General features: G+C 52.5%; 2 protein-coding genes across 4 annotated transcripts in view; one reads left to right on the forward strand and one right to left on the reverse strand.

Annotated features, from left to right (window-relative positions):
* The window catches only part of Gramd4 (GRAM domain containing 4), a 79,343-nt gene extending 67,919 nt beyond the window's left edge, over positions 1-11,424 (forward strand). For all 3 annotated transcript variants that reach the window (XM_031352149.1, XM_031352141.1, XM_031352131.1), the window contains exons 8-19: positions 894-985; positions 1,471-1,562; positions 2,510-2,558; positions 3,509-3,580; positions 3,984-4,027; positions 4,094-4,203; positions 4,303-4,457; positions 5,649-5,793; positions 6,588-6,681; positions 7,447-7,531; positions 8,606-8,674; positions 9,087-11,424. In XM_031352149.1, the coding sequence (XP_031208009.1) occupies positions 894-985; positions 1,471-1,562; positions 2,510-2,558; positions 3,509-3,580; positions 3,984-4,027; positions 4,094-4,203; positions 4,303-4,457; positions 5,649-5,793; positions 6,588-6,681; positions 7,447-7,531; positions 8,606-8,674; positions 9,087-9,191 (1,112 nt within the window). In that variant the 3' untranslated portion in view covers positions 9,192-11,424. The remainder of the gene's footprint in view (positions 1-893; positions 986-1,470; positions 1,563-2,509; positions 2,559-3,508; positions 3,581-3,983; positions 4,028-4,093; positions 4,204-4,302; positions 4,458-5,648; positions 5,794-6,587; positions 6,682-7,446; positions 7,532-8,605; positions 8,675-9,086) is intronic.
* Positions 11,425-12,265: 841 nt separating this feature from the next.
* The window catches only part of Cerk (ceramide kinase), a 48,874-nt gene continuing 42,249 nt past the window's right edge, over positions 12,266-18,890 (reverse strand). Inside the window, exons 10-13 of the mRNA XM_031352161.1 lie at positions 18,662-18,738; positions 17,722-17,927; positions 15,810-16,018; positions 12,266-14,807 (exon numbers count right to left, since the gene is read on the reverse strand). Of these exons, the coding sequence (XP_031208021.1) occupies positions 14,753-14,807; positions 15,810-16,018; positions 17,722-17,927; positions 18,662-18,738 (547 nt within the window). The 3' untranslated portion in view covers positions 12,266-14,752. The remainder of the gene's footprint in view (positions 14,808-15,809; positions 16,019-17,721; positions 17,928-18,661; positions 18,739-18,890) is intronic.

An 18,890-nucleotide genomic window follows, 5' to 3' on the forward strand; every position in this document is an offset into this window, starting at 1 on the left:
GCGGGGGGAGGAGAAGGAGAGGAGGAAGAGAGGAGGAGGGGAGGGATGAAGGAGAGGAAGAGATGGGGAGGAGGAAAGGTGAAGAGAGGAAGAGGAGACAGAGAGAAGAGAGGAAGAGGGAAGGGTAGAAGAGTAGGGGGAGGGGGAATGCAGGAGAGGGGAAGAAGGAGGGAGCAGAGGGGGAAGGGGAAGAGGGAGAGGGCAGCCTCTGTGATTGTGAGCTGAATAGAACTCTCTAGAAAAGCATTTAAGGGCAACTCCTCCCCTGTCCTCCCCGAGAACAAAAGCTTGTGGTGTTGTATGCCTGGGACACACCACCTTCAGGGCCAATGGAGTGTTGAGCCTGCTCTGGTCAATTCAGAATTTAGAGCAGCGGTTCTCAAGTTTCCTGCTGCTGCGACCCCCAACCATAAGATTATTTTTGTTGCTACTTCATAACTGTAACTTTTGCTACTGTTATGAATCATAACATAAGTGTCTGTGTTTTCAGATGGTCTTAGGTGACCCCTATGAAAGGGTCATTTGACCCCACCCCCAAAGGGGTCCCGACCACAGGTTGAAAGCCCAGTGGTTTCAGGGTGAAATATGGCTCAGTCCTCTGATAATCCTTAAGCCCCTCAGAGTGCCAATGGCAGCTGCCATCACTGTTTCTTCTCTTCCTTATCTTCTGCTACTTGTGGGCTATGCTGGGGGCAGGCGGCATCATCCTATGGGGACTGCAGTCAGTGATCAGGAGGGACACTGGCAGCAGGAGCCTTCAGTGGGTTGGGTCTTACACCCAGTGTAACCAGTGAGCTGGCTTTGCTTCTGCCATGGGGGCCCATGTGACCCTGCTCGTGTGCTATAGGACCAGCTCCTGCTGTGCTGACTGTTTCGGTCTGTTCTGTCCCCAGAGCGTGGTGCCAAGCCTGTCACCAACTTCGTGAAGAACCTGTCTGCCTTATCTGACTGGTACTCCATCTACACCTCTGCCATCGCCTTCACTGTGAGTTTTCTCCAGGCTGGGGAGGGCCAGCAGGATGCCTGGGCCAGTCTTCCCCGTGAGGCCCCTACGGGGCAACACCCAGACAGTTCTCCTTTGGGCTCTAGGCATGCTCAGCTTCAGTCTCTCTGTCAGCAATATGGGTGTGTGCAGTGGTGAGCCTCCTCATCAGCTAGCAGAACCCAGGCATGGGAGTCACACTGGGGACAAGCAGGACTTCTTCATGGGCCCCTACCATCCTTTTCTGGTCCCTACTCACACAGAGAAGCCTCCCTGTCCACTGCCTGCCTATGTGGACCTGTCTCGAAAGCAGACTTTCCGACTGCCCCATCCCGCATGTCCTGGTTCCCTGGATGTTTGCTGAGCTGGGTCTGGTCCCTCTTAGTGCTGGGAGGAAGTAGGTGGGACACAGCATGTCTCAGAGCACTGTTTGCCTGTTCCTCACCTTCCAACACGTCCCTAACCACGCTCTCACATTTCACCCGCAGGTATACATGAATGCTGTATGGCATGGCTGGGCCATTCCCATGTTCCTGTTCCTAGCAATTCTGAGGTTGTCCCTCAATTACCTCATCGCCAGGTAGGTGACCCTGGCTCTTGCGTGGCTGCATGGCACATGGCCATGCTGGGTGGCCTGCTTCCCCATACTGCTGTAACACAAGCTATGCCACGTAGTCACGTTTACGGGTGGTCCTCCGAGAGGCTCTGGAGACCTCAGGGGGCAGGCAGTGGTGGCTTAGCTTCAGTACCACCCCATCTGCCTCCTTGGGGTGCTGTGTGCTATGCAGGAGGTTCTCCCCAACCCTGGGGTGGGTGGGCAACAGTACAGTACGCTGCACCCCCATGAACATAGCGATGGTGGTTGGTTATAAGAAGGAAGCGCTGAGCAGGCAAGGTTAGAGTTCACAGTGTTGGCGGCATGCACACACACACACACACACACACACCTGCGCTGAGGCTCTTCAGTCCACCAAGGCTGAGGCCATTCCCTCTGTCACTCTGTGTCCTCACTGGACAGCCCTTTCTGGAGAAGCTGCATCTCCTAGGTTGGAGGCTTTACCTGTGGTTGCTCCTAGGAGTGAACATTAGCCTCCTGCCTTGGCTTGTCGCAGAGCACTTGTCTCTAGACTTCCTCTCAGCTCCTCTTCTGTGCCTGTCTCGGGACTTGATTAAGTCCCCATTAGTCCCCAGCCCCTAATCACCATCAATCCACTAAGAGACATTGCTGATGTCAATAAAACTTTATTAACAGACCAGTCAGCCAGCATAATAAGATCAAACAGGTAGTGTTGGGCTTCTCCATATCCACAACGGCTGCCTTTGCACATGCGCCAGCAGAGGAGAAACTAGCATGGGTAACCAGTGAGATCTCAGGGCCGAGCAGCCCAGCTTCCGGGGTCTCTCCTATGTGTCCATCCCTGAAGGAGCAGATGGGCCCTCCTCTAGCTGGTAACCCAGCTGATAGCTCATTGTTGTCCCTCGAAAGGTGACGTTGTTTTCATGGTCGTGGCGGCTTCTGTATTTCAGGGGCTGGCGGATACAATGGAGCATTGTGCCAGAAGTGTCTGAAGCTGTGGTGAGTCCCGGGGGGCAATCTGTCCCTCTGTCTTAACCAGTCAGAAATCATAACCCGGGGGCCACATCATGGGGAATCCAGATGAGCATCCTGCCCTGCCAGGGGGCCAGGCATGGCCCCCCTGAGCTTCAGGCTACAAACTCAGATGCTCAACTGGGCCAGTCTTCAGTGCCTAGAAGCAGATTGCCCTGTCCATCTGTCCCAGCTGACCTTTTCTACCTGAGATTGCTGTATAGGCAAGAAGGGAATTCTTATAGCCTCCATATAGCTAGTGAGTAGGGAGGCCAACAGGATGCCAGACAAGTGGTCATGACTCTGTCCTGGACGCCAGAACCTCTGTCTAGCCCCTGCCTGGCTTGTAAATAATCTATGCAAAGGGGCCATTCAACCCCCGAAGGGGTCGTGATGCACAGGCTGAGGACCTCTGCTCTAGAGTCTAAAGGGACTGTGGAGCCTGTGGCACAGAGGGAGGCCACCATGCCTGTAATGTACATACTTAATATTCTGTGGAGTGCCTAGGAATTGGGCAATCTCCAATAAGGCAGGCCGGTCTTGCCCAGCCGTGGGACTGTGGGGCCCTTAGGAGATTCTTACTGAAGCAATAGTCATGGGAACATAAATGGGCCTGCCTCAGTTATCCTGTCTGTCAAGAAGTGAGCAGGGGAGGTTTTGACAGGATATACCAGTGCAGTGAGCTAGGGTGGGGGGTGAGTCAGGGCCTTTGCCCACCACTGTGTATGCTCCCCCCCACCCGCACTGGGGCAAGGCAGCAAGCACAAGGAGAGATTCTACCCTTAGCCCAGCAAATGCGTTTGCACCCAGTCCTCTGGCTGTATTGGACAGCAGTGACCCACAGATCCCTGGGGCTGGGAGTCTTCATGCTGTGTTGTCAGTAATTTCTCTGAACTGTTAAATTCCAGTGGAAAATTCTCTCTCCCCTTTGACTGAAGGAACCAGCAAAGGAAGATCTGACCGTGTCTGAGAAGTTCCAGCTGGTGCTGGATGTCGCCCAGAAAGCACAGGTACCAGCTCCGAGCTTGCCCCTTACCCTGGGAGGGAGGAACCCTAATCCAGAGGCCTTACAAGTCTTCTGTGTGTTGACCTGCCTCTTCTAGTCCATCTCTCTCACTCTGGTGAGGGGGCAGGGGATTCATGGCTTCCTGATGAATCTCTGGCCTTACGTGAACAGAGCCCCTCACCACCAGGGCTGAGCATCCCTAGAAAGCCAGAGCTCAACATCATCTGCCCTCTTACATCCAATGAGCTTAGCTTTAGATCAGACAGCCTCAGACCCAGGAGTGGATGAGTAGGACCACCGGGCTCTAGTGATCTTGGGCTGTGTATTTCCCCGGTGCCCTTCTGGGTGTGTCTGTGTGACTGACAGGCCCTCCAGCTTGTAGTCACTTCAGTTTCTTCTTCATGCAGAATCTCTTTGGCAAGATGGCCGACATTCTGGAAAAGATCAAGAAGTAAGTGGCTGTCCCTGCAGCGAGGGTGGTGTGCATCACCTGGCCTGACCTCCATCTTCCTTCCAGCTTGTTCATGTGGGTGCAACCTGAGATCACGCAGAAGCTCTATGTCGCTCTGTGGGCCGCCTTTCTGGCTTCTTGCTTCTTCCCCTACCGCCTGGTGGGCCTTGCTGTTGGTAAGAGGGGGGAAACGGAGGAAATGGCACACAAGATGGGGGGATGGGCCAGAGTGTCTGCCCTCTGTCTGCATGGATGGATCCCTGCTCTCTCCTCAGGTCTCTATGCTGGCATTAAGTTTTTCTTAATTGACTTCATCTTCAAACGCTGCCCAAGACTTCGAGCCAAGTATGACACACCCTATATCATCTGGAGGAGCCTGCCCACTGACCCCCAGCTCAAGGAGCGTGCTGGTGCCACCGTGTCACGCAGGGTAAGTCTCCCAACCCCACCTCCTTGAGGAGGGTGCAAGTAGAACTGCGAAGCTGATGGACCCTGACCTCTGGTTCTCACCTCCCGCTTACTTGGAGCCTGGGGTTTTCCAGATCTTAACAGCCTTTGAGAAAGACGGTGGAAAGCACCGTAAGGTTTTCCCCTGTGACCACTCCACTTTCTACCTCAGGGGCAGCCAGGCCTGGGAGGAGTAGACCAGTGTGTTCTCCTCGGGGCCTTAGGCAGGTGGGGTGCTCAGGCCCAGCAGTGCTCCCAGATATGTGTAAGAAGTTATAGTAGAGTCTCCATGTGGGTGCCCCAGTGACCCGCTGCTTTTTGTAAGAGTGAAACACTGAGTTGGGTTGCAGTGGTCACACTCTGGGGCCCAGGACAGCAGGACCTGTTGGGAAGCTGAGGTCAGCCATAGGTCAGAGCAGCCAGGCTGGAGAAGCACTGCTGGCTCTTTTCCAACAGGTAGAGGGTCACCCAGGACACAGCGTGGCCTTTGGGGACAAACCGAGGGCCCGTGTTAGTCCTGGACTGGCTGGGACAGAGACTTCCTAGGGCTCGAGACCAGAAGCTTGGTCATGACTGATACATGCTGGTGGAGGCCACTCTGTCCCCTGTGTCCCACAGGCCTCATGTGTCTGTGCTGAATTATGTTCAGCTCTTTGTGCTTACAAGTTCACATCACACATACCCCCTTTTTTCTTTTGCGATGGCCACATGTGTGCCTGTTGTCTCCTTTCTGGCCAGCCATCAGGGCGTGACAAGGTACTGTGTCCGTGTGAAAGCCCTCTTGGGGCTGCTTCAAGCCAATGCTATGACATCGCTGTGCTGTGATTGATTTTCTAGACTTGTGTGGCCAGTTGACTTCTGAAATGTCAATTTTAACTGCCCTTGTGTAGCCATGTCCTTGTGTATTCTGGAACCCAGGCTTCATTCCAGCGTTGTGTGCATCTTGGGGGTGGGGGGGCTATCTCACCTAGCCCAGGTAGCAAAGAGAATATATCCATTGCAGGACTGCCCTGAAAGGGACCTGTGGGAGCTACACTCCACATTTTTCAGAGGGGATAGAGCCTGTCTGTCAGTTAGCAGCTGGTATAGGCAGGCAGGCCAGTGTGTCCCCATACCAGCACCGTGTCCAGCTGTCTTACACCAGAGCCTGACCAGGATGGTATGCTGTTGGCAGCTGCAGACAGCCTCATCGCGGAGCTACGTCTCCAGTGCTCCAGCTGGTCTGAGTAAGGATGAAGATGCTGGACGCTTTCACAGCACCAAGAAGGGGAACTTCCACGAAATCTTTAACTTGACTGAAAACGAGCGCCCACTAGCAGGTACGCATGAGATGAGTCCTTGACCCAGCCAGTCATGGAGGAGAGGGAAGACTGGGGAAGGACCTAAGCCCATGCAGAAGACATGACCCCACCTCCAGGACAGGCTGAGGAAAAGGCCCAGACTTCCTTCCCAGGAGAGGTGACATAAGAGGAGGAGGTATGACGTCACAGTCCCTGAACTATGTTTTCAGCGTAGATTCAGGTGGGCCTCCTCGAGGCAGGAATCCCCAGCGAGTGGGGAGCTCAGCCTTGCCCACTTGCTGGGGACTCTCATATGATGAGCTTCAAGGTACAAACCTGATGCTAGCCCAGGCATGCCCTGGCACTTTGAGTGCCCTGCACACTGGAGTGTGCAACCTGTCACTGATACCTCAAGACTGGGTTGTCCAGTCAGCCTTCTAGAAAGGTCTTCAGTAAGTGTGTGAGATGCAGAGCCTCCTTTTTCAAGAGTTTCCTCCTGTGCTGCAGGCTCTGCGTGGGAAAAGCTGCTTAAATCATCAAGGACTGCAGCTTGATTTGGTTACTGTTAGAGGAAAGCCCCCCCGACACTAGGTGCCCTCACTCCTGACAGGCCTACCTCCCCCACGTGTGGACTCTGTGTGTATTCATGGAACCCAGGGTTGGCCTATGCTGGGTGAGCACTGTGCCCCCATCAGTGCACACTTGGACCTATTCTGCTGGTCCCTTGTGGATGTGGTTACATCTTTAAGAAGTTGGTACTGACAGGTACCAGCCTAGGTCAAGGCCCAGGTATTTCCAGAGGAAGAAAATTCCAGGTCCATTTTCTCCATCAGTGTGCGAGAATGGTTGGCGTTGCTGCCTCATTAACCGAGACCGGAAGATGCCCACGGACTACATCAGGAACGGGGTTCTGTATGTGACGGAGAAGTGAGTGGTGCCACAGGCCCAAGCATGACTGTCCGGGAGGAAGTGGGAGAGGGTCCTCCCCGGGTCCCAGACACACACCCAGGTCCAGCAAGCAGGTTTGGCAATGCTCCTGCCCAACCTCTGTCCCACACTCTGTCCAGCTCTCTGGACTTCCTGACTCCATTCCTGGGCCAGCCCACCCTCCCTTGGGCTGATGGATTCTCTTATTTGGGATGCTCATGTGGGGTCCGTGGCTATTCAGATGGCAAGGGCTAGAATCTCTTATAGAGACCTTTGAGGGTCCAGCCCATGACCCTTGCTGTGTGAGGTTAGGCTGAAGGTAGCTTTGACATTTCTCCACTCTGTGGGACTACAAAGCACCTTGTCCATGCTAAGCTTCAGCACCTCGCGGGATCTGAGGGAAGCCTACAACAGGGGTAGGGTATATAGATGGTCGTCCTCGTGGGATCCCTTTACCATCCTGTCCCCTGCATCTGCAGCAATAGCCATAGCCCCAAGTCCCTTCCTGCTCCCCCTGTCAAAGGAGTCTGCCCAGGACGGCCTGGCGGGGCCTCAGGCCACCTCTCTGCCACTCTTGCTATCAATATTCTAGGACAGAAAGGCCTAGATGTAGCACAGAGAAGTTCAGTTTCTTCCAGGTGCTGAGTGTGGTGGGTCACCACCGACCATCCACATGGCTGTGGAGGCAGTCGGGAGGACACTACTTGGCAGGAGCCCCCCTGGCCCGGTGGATATCCCATGCCTCTGCATTTCCTCCCCTTCTAGTTACCTGTGCTTCGAAAGCTCCAAGTCTGGGTCATCAAAGAGGAACAAGGTGATCAAGCTGATGGACATCACAGACATCCAGAAGGTGGGTGCCCACCCATCCCGCATCGCTTACAGCCTGGGGAGTCAGTAGGCCACAGAGATGGAGAAGTTTGAGGGTGTGAGCCCAGGGTTGGGGGAGGGGTGATCTGAAATAGTTGAGTACCTTGGGCCACAGTGCAATCTCACTTCTCCCACATCCCCGGGACTCACCACCTGGCCTGCTCAGTATTGCATGCAGAAAGGGACAAGAGTGACGTCTGCCTGACACACTGGACTCACCCCCCACCCTCACCCTGCTTCCTGGATCTCATGTAGTCCAGGCTAACCCTGAAGTTGGGTTTTTGTTTGTTTACTTGTCTTGTTTTCTTGTTGTTGTTGTTCGTTTGTTTTTGTGTGTGTTGCTGGGAATGGTACGCAGGGCTTCACACATGTTAAGCAATCAGCTGAGCTACATCCCAACCCTTGCTCTGTCTTGAAAGGAAAATCAGACCTTCTGCCTGGGTCTGAGACCATCCCCCCTCAGAAACATTGGGGTCCTGCCACAGGCACTCACAGACATTTGTACAGAGTGAGGCTTAGCGGTTTCCCTAGAGGGTTGGTACATGGAGTATGCAGTATCTGGAGGGGCTGCGGGGAGTGAGTCAGAGGAAGGATGACTATGTTGAGCATGGGACCAACCAGCTTCCCCAACTAAGTTGCCTGGGTTCCAGCTCATAATAGTCGGGAATATTCCTAGTACAAGACAGGGTTCTTCTGGTGCCTTTGTTCAGCCCATGGCTATCTAGTTACTCCCCCAGGTTCACAGTCAGGTAACCAGAAGGCACACTGTCAGGCCAGGGCCAGGATCATCCTAGCCTATCCTTAGGGGTCAGCCATGCTTACAGGTGGCCTTACACAGACTATCAGCCACACCAGGAGTTGGGTGGAGGGCGCCACAAAATCACAAGACACAGCCCTTTACCTCCTGTGGTTGGAATGTCCTAGGCCCCTACGGTCTTGGTGTCTGTGTGCCTGACCTGTAGGAGCGTATCCTGTAAGAGGAGGAGTGTCCTGAACATGTGGGGGACTAGCCTCACCTCTGTCCTTAGGTGGTAATGGTTGTACTCTTTCATTTCAGTACAAAGTCCTGTCCGTCCTCCCTGGCTCAGGCATGGGAATTGCCGTATCTACACCATCAACCCAGAAAGTAAGTACCTGGCAGAGGACAGGGCTTCTGCCCCTACTCCTGGCCAGGGGACCTGAGTGAGCCTCCCTGGGATGTGGTTTCAGCTTGAGGGGAAGTTCCCTTCTCCCTCAACACAGGAACCTACTCCATGGACTCAAGGTCCAGAAAGCTTAGCTTGGGTAGGCACCATACAGTTACAGGACAGACATGTTTATGAGGCCCAGAGGGAAAGGATCCTGCATGCATTCAAGAAGAAAAAAGGCTGGGTCCTCGGGCTAGAGTCTTCTGGGTGAGAAGAGTGGTCATTTGCTAGGCCATCTACTCCCTGCCTGGCTGCTGCCCTGGTCTGACAGGGGCCACAGTAGCTCCAACCTGGCTATGAAGTGCTCATCTCCCAATCCATCCCCTGCCCAATCCATTTCTTCTCCACCAGCCCCTGGTGTTCGGTGCCATGGTGCACAGAGATGAAGCCTTTGAGACCATTTTCAGCCAGTATGTGAAAATCACCTCTGCAGCGGCCTCTGGCGGTGACAGCTAGTATTGACTCTGAGATGTTGCTGGAATCCTTTCCAACCGTTGGCTGGAGGAGCAGACGTTCCTCACACGATGATCTATGGCAATAATTCTCCTGGACTGTGGCTGGTGATACTGGCCTAGGCTCTGCAGACCAGAAGGGCTGGAACTCACATGGAACGGTGCCGGGCTGGCCCGTGCTGAGCACATGAAGCTCCTTCATGCCCACCTGTGGACACAGGTGGGCAGAGGATCCTCTTAACCCATTTGAAGGATGGCGCATACAAGACGCTGGTCCCCAGGCCCTGCTAAGCACATCTCCTCGCTCTCCTTCCCGGCCTGGGTAGAGATCCAGTCCCCGCCATCCTGAGAGGCTCCTTGGTCTTACGACCCCTGTTCTCCGGAGGCTTTTTCCACCAAAGCCATAGCTGGGAATGGTTGTGGCTCCTTCCTGCAGGGGTGGTAAGACAGAGAGGAATGGTGGAGAGGCCCCTCTCCACTGAAGAAATGGCCAGTCACCTCACCCAGCCCTCTGACCCTCCTTCCGTGTTGGACCTACTGTGGTCACTTCGAGGCTCTGGGTAGTAGGGCCTCTCAGGGCTTGGTGTTTTGGGGGCACCTCCCCCTCCATTTCCAGCGTCTGGGCATGAGTTATCTATCACTCAGCTGGCTCATCTTGGCCTGACACTCCAGCCAAGAGGTCAGGCCCGTGGTTGGTATCCGGAGAGGGTCCAGAATGGCACGTCGGCAAAAGCACACCTTTTTAACACTTTGCTCTTTGGAAGGTTTTGGGGCAGGGGGAGTTTTCCACTCTGCTGTTAAGTGAGACACTCCGTGGTCATCTGGCTGGTGTTTGGCCTCCAGGCTGCTGTCACTCTGGGTAATCGGATGGGTTCAAGGAGCTGGCCCAAGGGGCTGTCAGGGAGATCTAGGAGGGCCCTGTGCCACAGTAGACAGCTGTGGGCAGAGCCTAGAGGTTAGGGGCCGGAGTTGCCCTGTCCTCTAGCATCTAACAGTATTTATTGTCTCTTACTGCACGACCTGCAGTGATAAGGCAGATCCCACCCTATCCGAGCTCCCTGCCCCGACAAAGGTGGAGACTTCACGGGTGGGCCATCTTGCAGGCCTGGGCCTCTGAAGGGGGCAACCACTACGCCACCTGTGGATTTCCCTAGGTGGACCACTCTGGCTCCTTCAGCTTGTCCCGAGCCCTTCAGATGTCACTGAGATTGCTTTTTTGAAGAATCAGAAGATTATATTTTTTACAGAGAGCAAGCTGTCTTTCTTATTTTTGTACCATTTTTCAAATGTAATTTTTACCTTTGCTCCAACGCTCGTTTGCTGGTGTGGGTGTGAGGCCTGGTGGCTTGGGCTCATGACACCTCATTCCCAGGGTCTTCAGGCCACACACTGGGGGGTGGGAAGGGCTTGCCAGGCAACCAGATTAAGCACATATACCACTCCAGATGTGCAGCAAAGGCCACACAGCTCCAGGTACATAGACGGAGGAGTCTGAACGGGGAGGCAGGACCCTCCACCCAGGGCTGTGGCTTGGGCCCCTGCAAAATGCTTGTGCTATGAAGAGCATGGAGTGAGAGGAGCACCCCACCATGCCAGATGGGAGACAAGGCCTCTGACCTGTCTGTGGAATGGCTTCATGAGTGATAGCCACACATGCTGGCTAACGCTTTATGGACCCTGGCAGTGCCCTGGTTGGTGAGTGTTGCCACCTGGCGTGCTACAGAGAGGCCTTAAGCTGCATAGGCTTTCAGGGTGGAATAAGTGGTTTAGTTTGAGTCTCTTTCTCTGGGAAAGAGAGATGAAGACTGACCATGGGCTAGAGTAGTGGGTCAGGGAGGTGGCGGTGGCCCCAAGTTCTACCATTAGCCACTGGCAGGTCTATGGGTGGAGCTTAGGGGGACAGGGCTGGGACAGGGGCCTATGCAGCTTCTGGGCATACTTACAGAGACACTGGAGTTTGTACTGGATTGTGTGATCTGGGCAGGTGTTTAATTGCTCACTAATCACTGACCTAGAATGTTCAATTTTGTATGTGTGCAGCTTGAGTCTGTTTTGGATCTGTACATAACTGTTACTGGTGTAACTTTTGTTCTACAAAAGAATCATTCTATAAAGAATTGATAGGAAAAAAAAATCCTCTGTCACATTTTTTTTAAAAAAAGAAAACCTTGTTTAGATACAAAGTCTTGTATAAATTATAATTTTTATTTAATAAACCTAAAATGCTCTGTGCTCAATCTGGGGAATCCTCTGTTCTTAGCAGAGTGTGTCGATGTTGGTTGGTAGAGCAGCTGGGTAGCTTCCAGGCCTACACCACAGCAGAGTCCTTTTGGGTCTGAAGTGGGATGGGAGAGTGGGTGCTGATTGCTCTCCTGCGCCCCCCTGTTGTGTGGGAGGCTGGGAGCAGGAAGTAGTCCCTGGGTCCAGAAGACAGGCGGGAAAAATGGCTGGCCCTGGGTGTGTGAGGGCGAGTTTGGACCAGGCAATGCCTTGGGGTTGCAGTGTAGGCCTTGACTCCATTGAGCTGTGTGCTCTCTGCCAGCCTGGGGTCCTGAGCAGATGGATCTCTGGCTGTGACTTGATTGATTCAGATACCGACATGGACGAAGGGGGATACGGGAAAACCTGGAAGTCAAAACCCAGATGGGCCACTGTTGGTGCCTGGCCCTGATCTGTGCCACTGTGACTGGCTCTACAGAGACAGCGTTCATGCTCTCAGCCCATGGTATAGCATAGCTATACCATGTGAGCACAGCTGTATCAGTAAGAGACGAGTCTCAAGAGGAACACCTGTCGCGTTTCCTTCAGGCCAATGGCAGAGCCTACTGGCTAAGTAATAATGCTGTGTGAGATGCACTCCAGGTGACACAGGGAGTGACTGCTCAAATGTTAAAATGACAGCAGAGTGACCCACAAGGGGGATGGGGGAGGGGTAGATAAGTCCGGGAGAGCACCGTGAATATGTAGGGTGTCACTTCATTTCTTAGCAAAGATTCATTAAACTGTGTTTTCAACTTTTTTTTTTTTTAAATCTGTGTTGAAAAGAACTTATAAAGGAGGGGGTGAGGGGAAGCCATATTCTGCCCAAAGTAACTTTATTTTTTTAATTTTTTTATTTTTTTGTCTTCTCAAACATATCAGAGCATATATGCCACTTCCTAATCTTGAAGCCAGCAAGACCAGGAGGCATACTGGGCCATTCTCGTCAGTGCTCCCAGCTCCAGGAGATTGCACTGAGGCCGGAAGCATCCCCTGGGAAACCAGTGCTGCCCGTTCCCGCCGCTTAGTTTCCATAAACAAGAATAAGTTACCGCATATGACTGCTGCCTAATTGGTGTGCACCAGTGGGCTACAGAGGGAGTTAAAACATGGACCAGACCCTCTATGGGATCCTAAGTCACCACTGTCTAACCTTTACCCCTGTTTTTTCCTCCTAAAATACCTAAGACCTGGGGAGGTTGGGGTATTGCATCTAAAAAGCATCATGGAGACTGTCTACTGCTTGGGAATGTCAAGCTCCCCCCCATCCTGCACACCTGTGACAAGGGTCATGAGTGCCTGACACTCATGATGTTCTGTGATAGCGCCAGGGTTTGAGATTGCAAACGTGGCTTGCACTGCTAAGCACCGTCAAAGCACCCTCTATCTGCATCTCTCCTCCAGAACTGGCAGTGGCAGAGGGTGGACCAGGGCATGAGTCTTATGTAGCCAGGCCAGTGAAGACCTGAATCCTTGGAGGAGAGGGCAGTTCCTGAGATCCAGGGGTACCCACAGCTGCCTCGGGCCCTGAGCTCCCTCTGGAATGCCAGGGGTGAGGGGCCACATTGAGGTGGCCAACCAAAGCATCTGCCCTCACGCTGCACCAGGGCTGCCTACCTACTCACAGAGCTGCTAGTCTGGCACCTTGGGGTTCTGCCCATCCAGGGACAGATCTGGATAGAGACTGCTAGGTACATTTACTCTTTCTAGCCAGCTTTCTACTCGAAAATCATAATAGCACCGCCGCACAATTGCCTTTCAAGTGGCCCCTAAAGCAGCCTTTACAGCTGCTCTTTTGTCTGGTTGGGACTGAATACTAAACAGAGGATTTCCTGTATGCCTCAAAACAGAAGTCAGTGCAAGAGCATCTAGAAAGCGGTGCATCTAGAAAGAGCATCATTCTGCGGTGAGGCCTGCAGAACTCTGTAGCGAGTAACAGGACCCGCACGAGATGCACACTTTCCCCAATGCAGAACCTAAAACCTGCTCTTGTAACAGTCAGTGCCCTTCCCCGTTTGCAAATCAAGTTTAAGCTGCTGCATAGTCTTGAATTTCTCCTAAAACCCTTTTATACCCATTTCAGATGCATCCATCTAGTAGAGACACAGTACGGGCCATAGTATGTGTGGTTGAGAAGCCCCTGGGTTTGGAATGCCTTCAGAGGAAAACTGGTCATGAGCCCAGGGTTTCAGCCAGAGCAGCTAGAGGCCCCCTTGTGGAGATCGAACAAATAGCTAAGATGTGGATTACATTGGATATAGGACAAGATGGACAGGGAGAAAGCTGTGAATAAGCACATGGAATAGAATCCACGGTGCGGGAAGAATGGATGTGGACCCAGGAGTAGACATAAGGCTTGCACCTGAGTACCCCAGGGGGTGACCTGAGATCACCCACCATCCTGCTGGTGACAGTCGGGCTGAGTCCCCTCTGTGTGTGCAAGTTGCCCTCTGTCCCCACCACCCCCTACCTCCCTCAAAACCCAGCTATGAAAGTGCTTTGATTCCGAACAGAGCCTCCTCTTAGCCAGTGCTTCACAGACCACCCTGGCCAGCGTGTGCAGGCTACCAGAGCTGATAGAATGAAGCTTCCAAGTGGGTACTTTGCCAGATTGTGTCGCAGGATGCAGCTGTGATGGCAGCAGATGTAGAGATCCTGAAGATGAGACATCAGTCACCCTGGGTGTCTTCTCGAAGTGACATGGCCCTGCTCTGCAGGCGTGGCTGTACGAGGATATCGCTGAGTTACAGTTGTGGTGTGTGGCAAGGGCCACATAGCGACATCCTGATCATAAATGAAGGTGGGTGTAAAGCGAAGGCAAAGACCACTGGCTAGCTACCTTCCCAAACCTGGTCACGGACGACTCCAGAGAAAGTCTCACCAAAGGGGTCAGGGTGACCGGGTCGTTACCCGTGTGTCCAGATGGTGTAACCTGATTCCTGGGACGTAGTCAAGTTATAATGTCCCTAAAATTATTGCAGTGTGGCCCACTAAAGGGCTGTCTTGAAGTCTGCATGGTCAGCATGGCTAAAATCTAGGAAGCCGATGCACCAAACCAGCAAGTGCCGTTGGCTGAGAACAATTGAAAAGCGACTTGGAAGCGCAGGAGCGGAGCCAAGCATGCCAGGTATGGATACAGAATTGTTGACAGAGCTGTCTTTTCGAAAAACCAAGATTTACCTATCAAAAATAAATTTCTAAATTCAAATGGATATATCAACATAATTGGTCTGTCGGATTTTTCTTAAGTAATTTCCACACTCCCCAAGCTCAAGGCTGATGGCTCCTGGGCTTTGAGACTCTTGTTTAGGACTCTTCTTCAATTCCTCGAGCAAAGAGGCGCACCAGCTGGCAGTGGACCCTGCAGGGACAAACAGTGGTGTTTAAACCCCACGTGTGTCCCCACCACTCACAGCTGACCCGAGCCCCGCACCTCCCGGAATCTCACCATTCTCCCGTGGTCTCCAAATGCGCTTTACAACCACACTGACAGTCTGTTCTCAAAAGACAGCTTTATTCTTTTTGTGGGGTGAGAATTTTCCTTGTTCTGTTCTGTTGGTTTCTATCCCAGTACCACATGTTAGGGAACAAATGCCCTCCACCAGCAAGAATGGGCATGAGAGCCTTCCTCCTGCCTACTCACTGCTTGGATGCTGGGCACTCGAGGCTCAGTCTCAACCCTGTAAGCTTGGCTTAGAGTGACTGTGAGCTGACTTTGGGTACCTCGGTGAAGTCACTCAGAGCCAGCCACCTGGCCCCAGGTTCTTGCATATGTCCTTATGGGCCACCTGAGGCTTCCAAGGCCCCTAAGGCTGTGTGGTGTGGCCTCTATGGGCTCCTCTGAGGCTCATATGTCCTCCTTCTTTGCCTGACAGAATCAGTATGCCCTTCCCGATCCCTCTAACTCCAGCCTGGTGCTCCATATCCCAATGTTGAGCACCCCTCACTGACAATAGGCGTTGGGGCATGGGATGGCAGTAGGGGCCACAGGGTGTGTGTGGGGGGAGGACAGGGAATCCAGGACTTAGAAAGCACCTAGGAAGCCAGTCACTTTTGCTTATTTTTACTAGAGAGGGGGACTATGACTGACAGAGACCAAGGGCAGAATGGTAAGTATGGCAGAGAAAGAATAGAGCAGAGGAGCCTCAAAACCCCAGTAACCTGTCTGCAATGCAGAGCGCCACAAAGTCAGCACCTGTCCCATGCCAATGGCAGAGTGCACAGCTTCCACACCGGGCATAAAGCCTCGTGCTTTCCACCGCAAATCCCAGTGAGCTCTTGAGATGTCTGTGGAACACTCTTTAGTGGAGACAGCACTCGCGGACAGACATCTGGGCGGGTGGTGGGGGTGCCGCGCACTCACCTGACCTCGATGGAGGGACTTTGCAGGATCTCCCCATCACAGTTCCAGGAGCTTCGGGAGGCTGAGCAGGCGCAAGGGGGGTTGTCCTTGCAGATCTGCCCAAACTTCTGCTTCTCCAGTTCCTTCAAGTCATTGTCCTCATCTTCAACGTGCTTTGATGTGAAGTGGAATTTCTTGACTCGATACACTTCGACGAAAGTGAAGTCAAACTGTCAAGGCAAACGTTGTGGGGTGGCAGTGAGTGTGTGAGTCGAGCCCCCCACCTCGGCTGCTTTGGCCAGCCAGGACTCACAGTCCTGTGAAGACGAATACAAGTGTCTACAGGCCATCAGCCCTCCGCATCGGACACCTTAAGAGATGGAATGTGCACTTTCCTCCCAGGAGCGCCACATAACTGCCAATACCTTTGAAATCTCAGGCCTGAGGCTAGGGAGATGGCTCGGAGGTTACGAGCTCATACCACTTTTGCAAAGGACCCAAGTTTGGGTCCCAGAACCCACATCAGGCAGCTCAACAACTACTTCTAACTTCATTTCCAGGGTAATCTAACACATCTGTTCTCTGTGAGCAATTGCACTAACATGCACATACCTACACACACACACACACACACACACACACACACACACACACACATAATTTTTAAAAATCCTCTGCAGATAAAAATACTTTAAAGAATCCTATGGTTTGATGTGTTTATAAAAAGATAAAGAGGGAGCCGGGCAATGGTGGCGCATGCCTTTAATCCCAGCACTTGAGAGGCAGAGGCAGGTGGATTTCTGAGTTCAAGGCCAGCCTCATCTACAGAGTGAGTTCCAGGACAGCCAGAGCTATACAGAGAAACCCTGTCTCGAAAAAAATAAAAACAACAATAATAAAACAAGACAAAACAAAAGATAAAGAGGTAGGGGTTATATTCTATGGGGGTGTAGTCAGGCATGGGGGAAGGGAATGCCTCAGCAGGCCCATGCCCCTAAGGGACCAGCTACATGACGGTATAGTATAGAATAGAGTTTATTCAGGGCATGGTGAGGGGAGTTAAGAGGGTAGTAGAGGCAGAGAAAGGCAGAAGGAGGAAGAGAGTAGAGAAGTAGTGGCCAGCCATGGCCATGAGCACATGGAGAGCGGGGAAGGGGAGAGCAAGAGAAAGAGAGAAGCAAGGGATCAAGAGAGGGAGGAGAGGGCAAGCAGCCCCTTTTATAGTGGGCCAGGCCTACCTGGCTACTGCCAGGTAACTGTGGGGTGGAGTTTAGAGAGAATGCTAACATGGTTCATTAGGGGTGATTTGTAGAATTCTCTATTTCTATTTTTGTTTGGTTGGGTTTTTTTTTTTTGTTTTGTTTTGATTTTTGTTTTTTCAAGACAGGGTTTCTCTGTGTAGACCTGGCTGTCCTGGAACTCACTCTGTAGACCAGGATGGCCTCAAACTCAAAAATCTACCTGCCTCTGCCTCCCAAGTGCTGGGATTAAAGGCGTGCGCCATCAACACCTGGCACACACACACAAAAAAATGGTTATTTTTAAGTGTGTGTGTTGGGGGAGTGGGATTTGTTTGCATGTATATCTGTACACCATGTGCATGCCTGATGCCTGTGGAGGCCAGAAAACAGCATTGGATCCTCTACAACTGGAGCCATTGACAGTTGAGAGCCATTGTGTGGGTGCTGGAAAGTTGAATGTAGTTCCTCTGCAAAGACAACCAATGCTCTTAACTGCTGAGCCATCTCTCTGGCACCCTGATTCATATTTTTTAAATGAAAATTCCAATGCAGGAACTGACAAGGAGCTTAAGGAGTATGAAATACACATCCAAAGGTTTCCCTTCCTTGGAGTTAACAGCAGATCCTACAAACTAGTGCAGGGGGATTGCCCAAACGTAAATGATCTCGGGGCAAGAGTGCATGCGCCTCACCTGGTCCTCCTGGTTCGTGTGCCGGATGAGGAATCTCAGGAAGTTGAACCTGGAGCATTTCCGGATAAGGATGAGGTCAGAAGACCCATCTCCCAGATGGGCAAATGGGGACAGGCCCTCAGGGCTCCGAGGACAAGCACAGGACATGGTGGTGGCGTTGATGGCCAGGAACTTCCCACACGCCACTTGCCACTCTTCCACTTCCTCTGCATAGGACAGCAGGTGGGCGCTAAGGTCAGTGTGGCACAGAGGCAGCTGCACAGCATGCAGGGGGTGCTGGCTGCTCTTCCTCCTGCTGCGCGCTCTTGGCTTTCATTCTAGCCTGACTACATTCCATGGAACCACCCACTCACCTCGGGACCCCAGCAGGTCTTTTGGGGAGCAGCAGGTTATTAACCAGGGTGAGCAGCCCTATGGAGGGGTCAGTCTGAGCTACCATTTCTCTTTATAAGACTTATAGGCTAAGAACGGTTGCCACAGATTTTGAGCGGTCTAAAAAATTTTAAAAGAGCAATAGCTTGTAAAAGAATACAACACAAAATTCCAGTCTCGAGAGTCCATAGACAGTGCTATAAGGCCTGTGACATGCCCCTTTATCCACACACTATAGCTGTCATTCTTGCAGGGAAGGGGTGTAACAAAGACCTTGTGATGAGTATAGCGGAAGGCACGAGTTCAGTCAAGCCCAGGCAGGACCTTTGCCAATCCACATTTCATAGCAGCTGGAACGGCAGCCGTGGCTCTGGCCAGCCTTGTGACAGTGATGGAAGACCTTCCTACAAATATCAATGCTCCCTAGCATTTCCTAAGCTGAAATGACTGCTTGGAACTAGACAGGAAAATGGACACAGTACACCCAGGCAGAGAGGGAGGTGGGGTAGACAGCCAGGAGCGGTCATGTGCTTTGAGGCGTGCGTGAGGACACACTCGCAAGGATTACCAGCGTTCTCTAGGCCATACAAGGCTTTCTTCTGTTCTTCTTCCAGCTGTTGCTTGCTCTGCCTGCACACGAAGCACCTGAAAGACAGCATGCTCACCTTGCCTCTAGGACATGCACCAAGTGCCTTTAAACAACCAAGCCTCTGGGCTCCACACACAGAAAAGCATTTAAACTCATTTCAGACAATAAGAGGCTCAAAGAGTTTCAAATGCTCCACGTTCCTTAGGGT

This window comes from Mastomys coucha, unplaced genomic scaffold (assembly GCF_008632895.1).
Source record: "Mastomys coucha isolate ucsf_1 unplaced genomic scaffold, UCSF_Mcou_1 pScaffold11, whole genome shotgun sequence".
In the NCBI taxonomy this organism is placed as follows: Eukaryota; Metazoa; Chordata; class Mammalia; order Rodentia; family Muridae; genus Mastomys; species Mastomys coucha.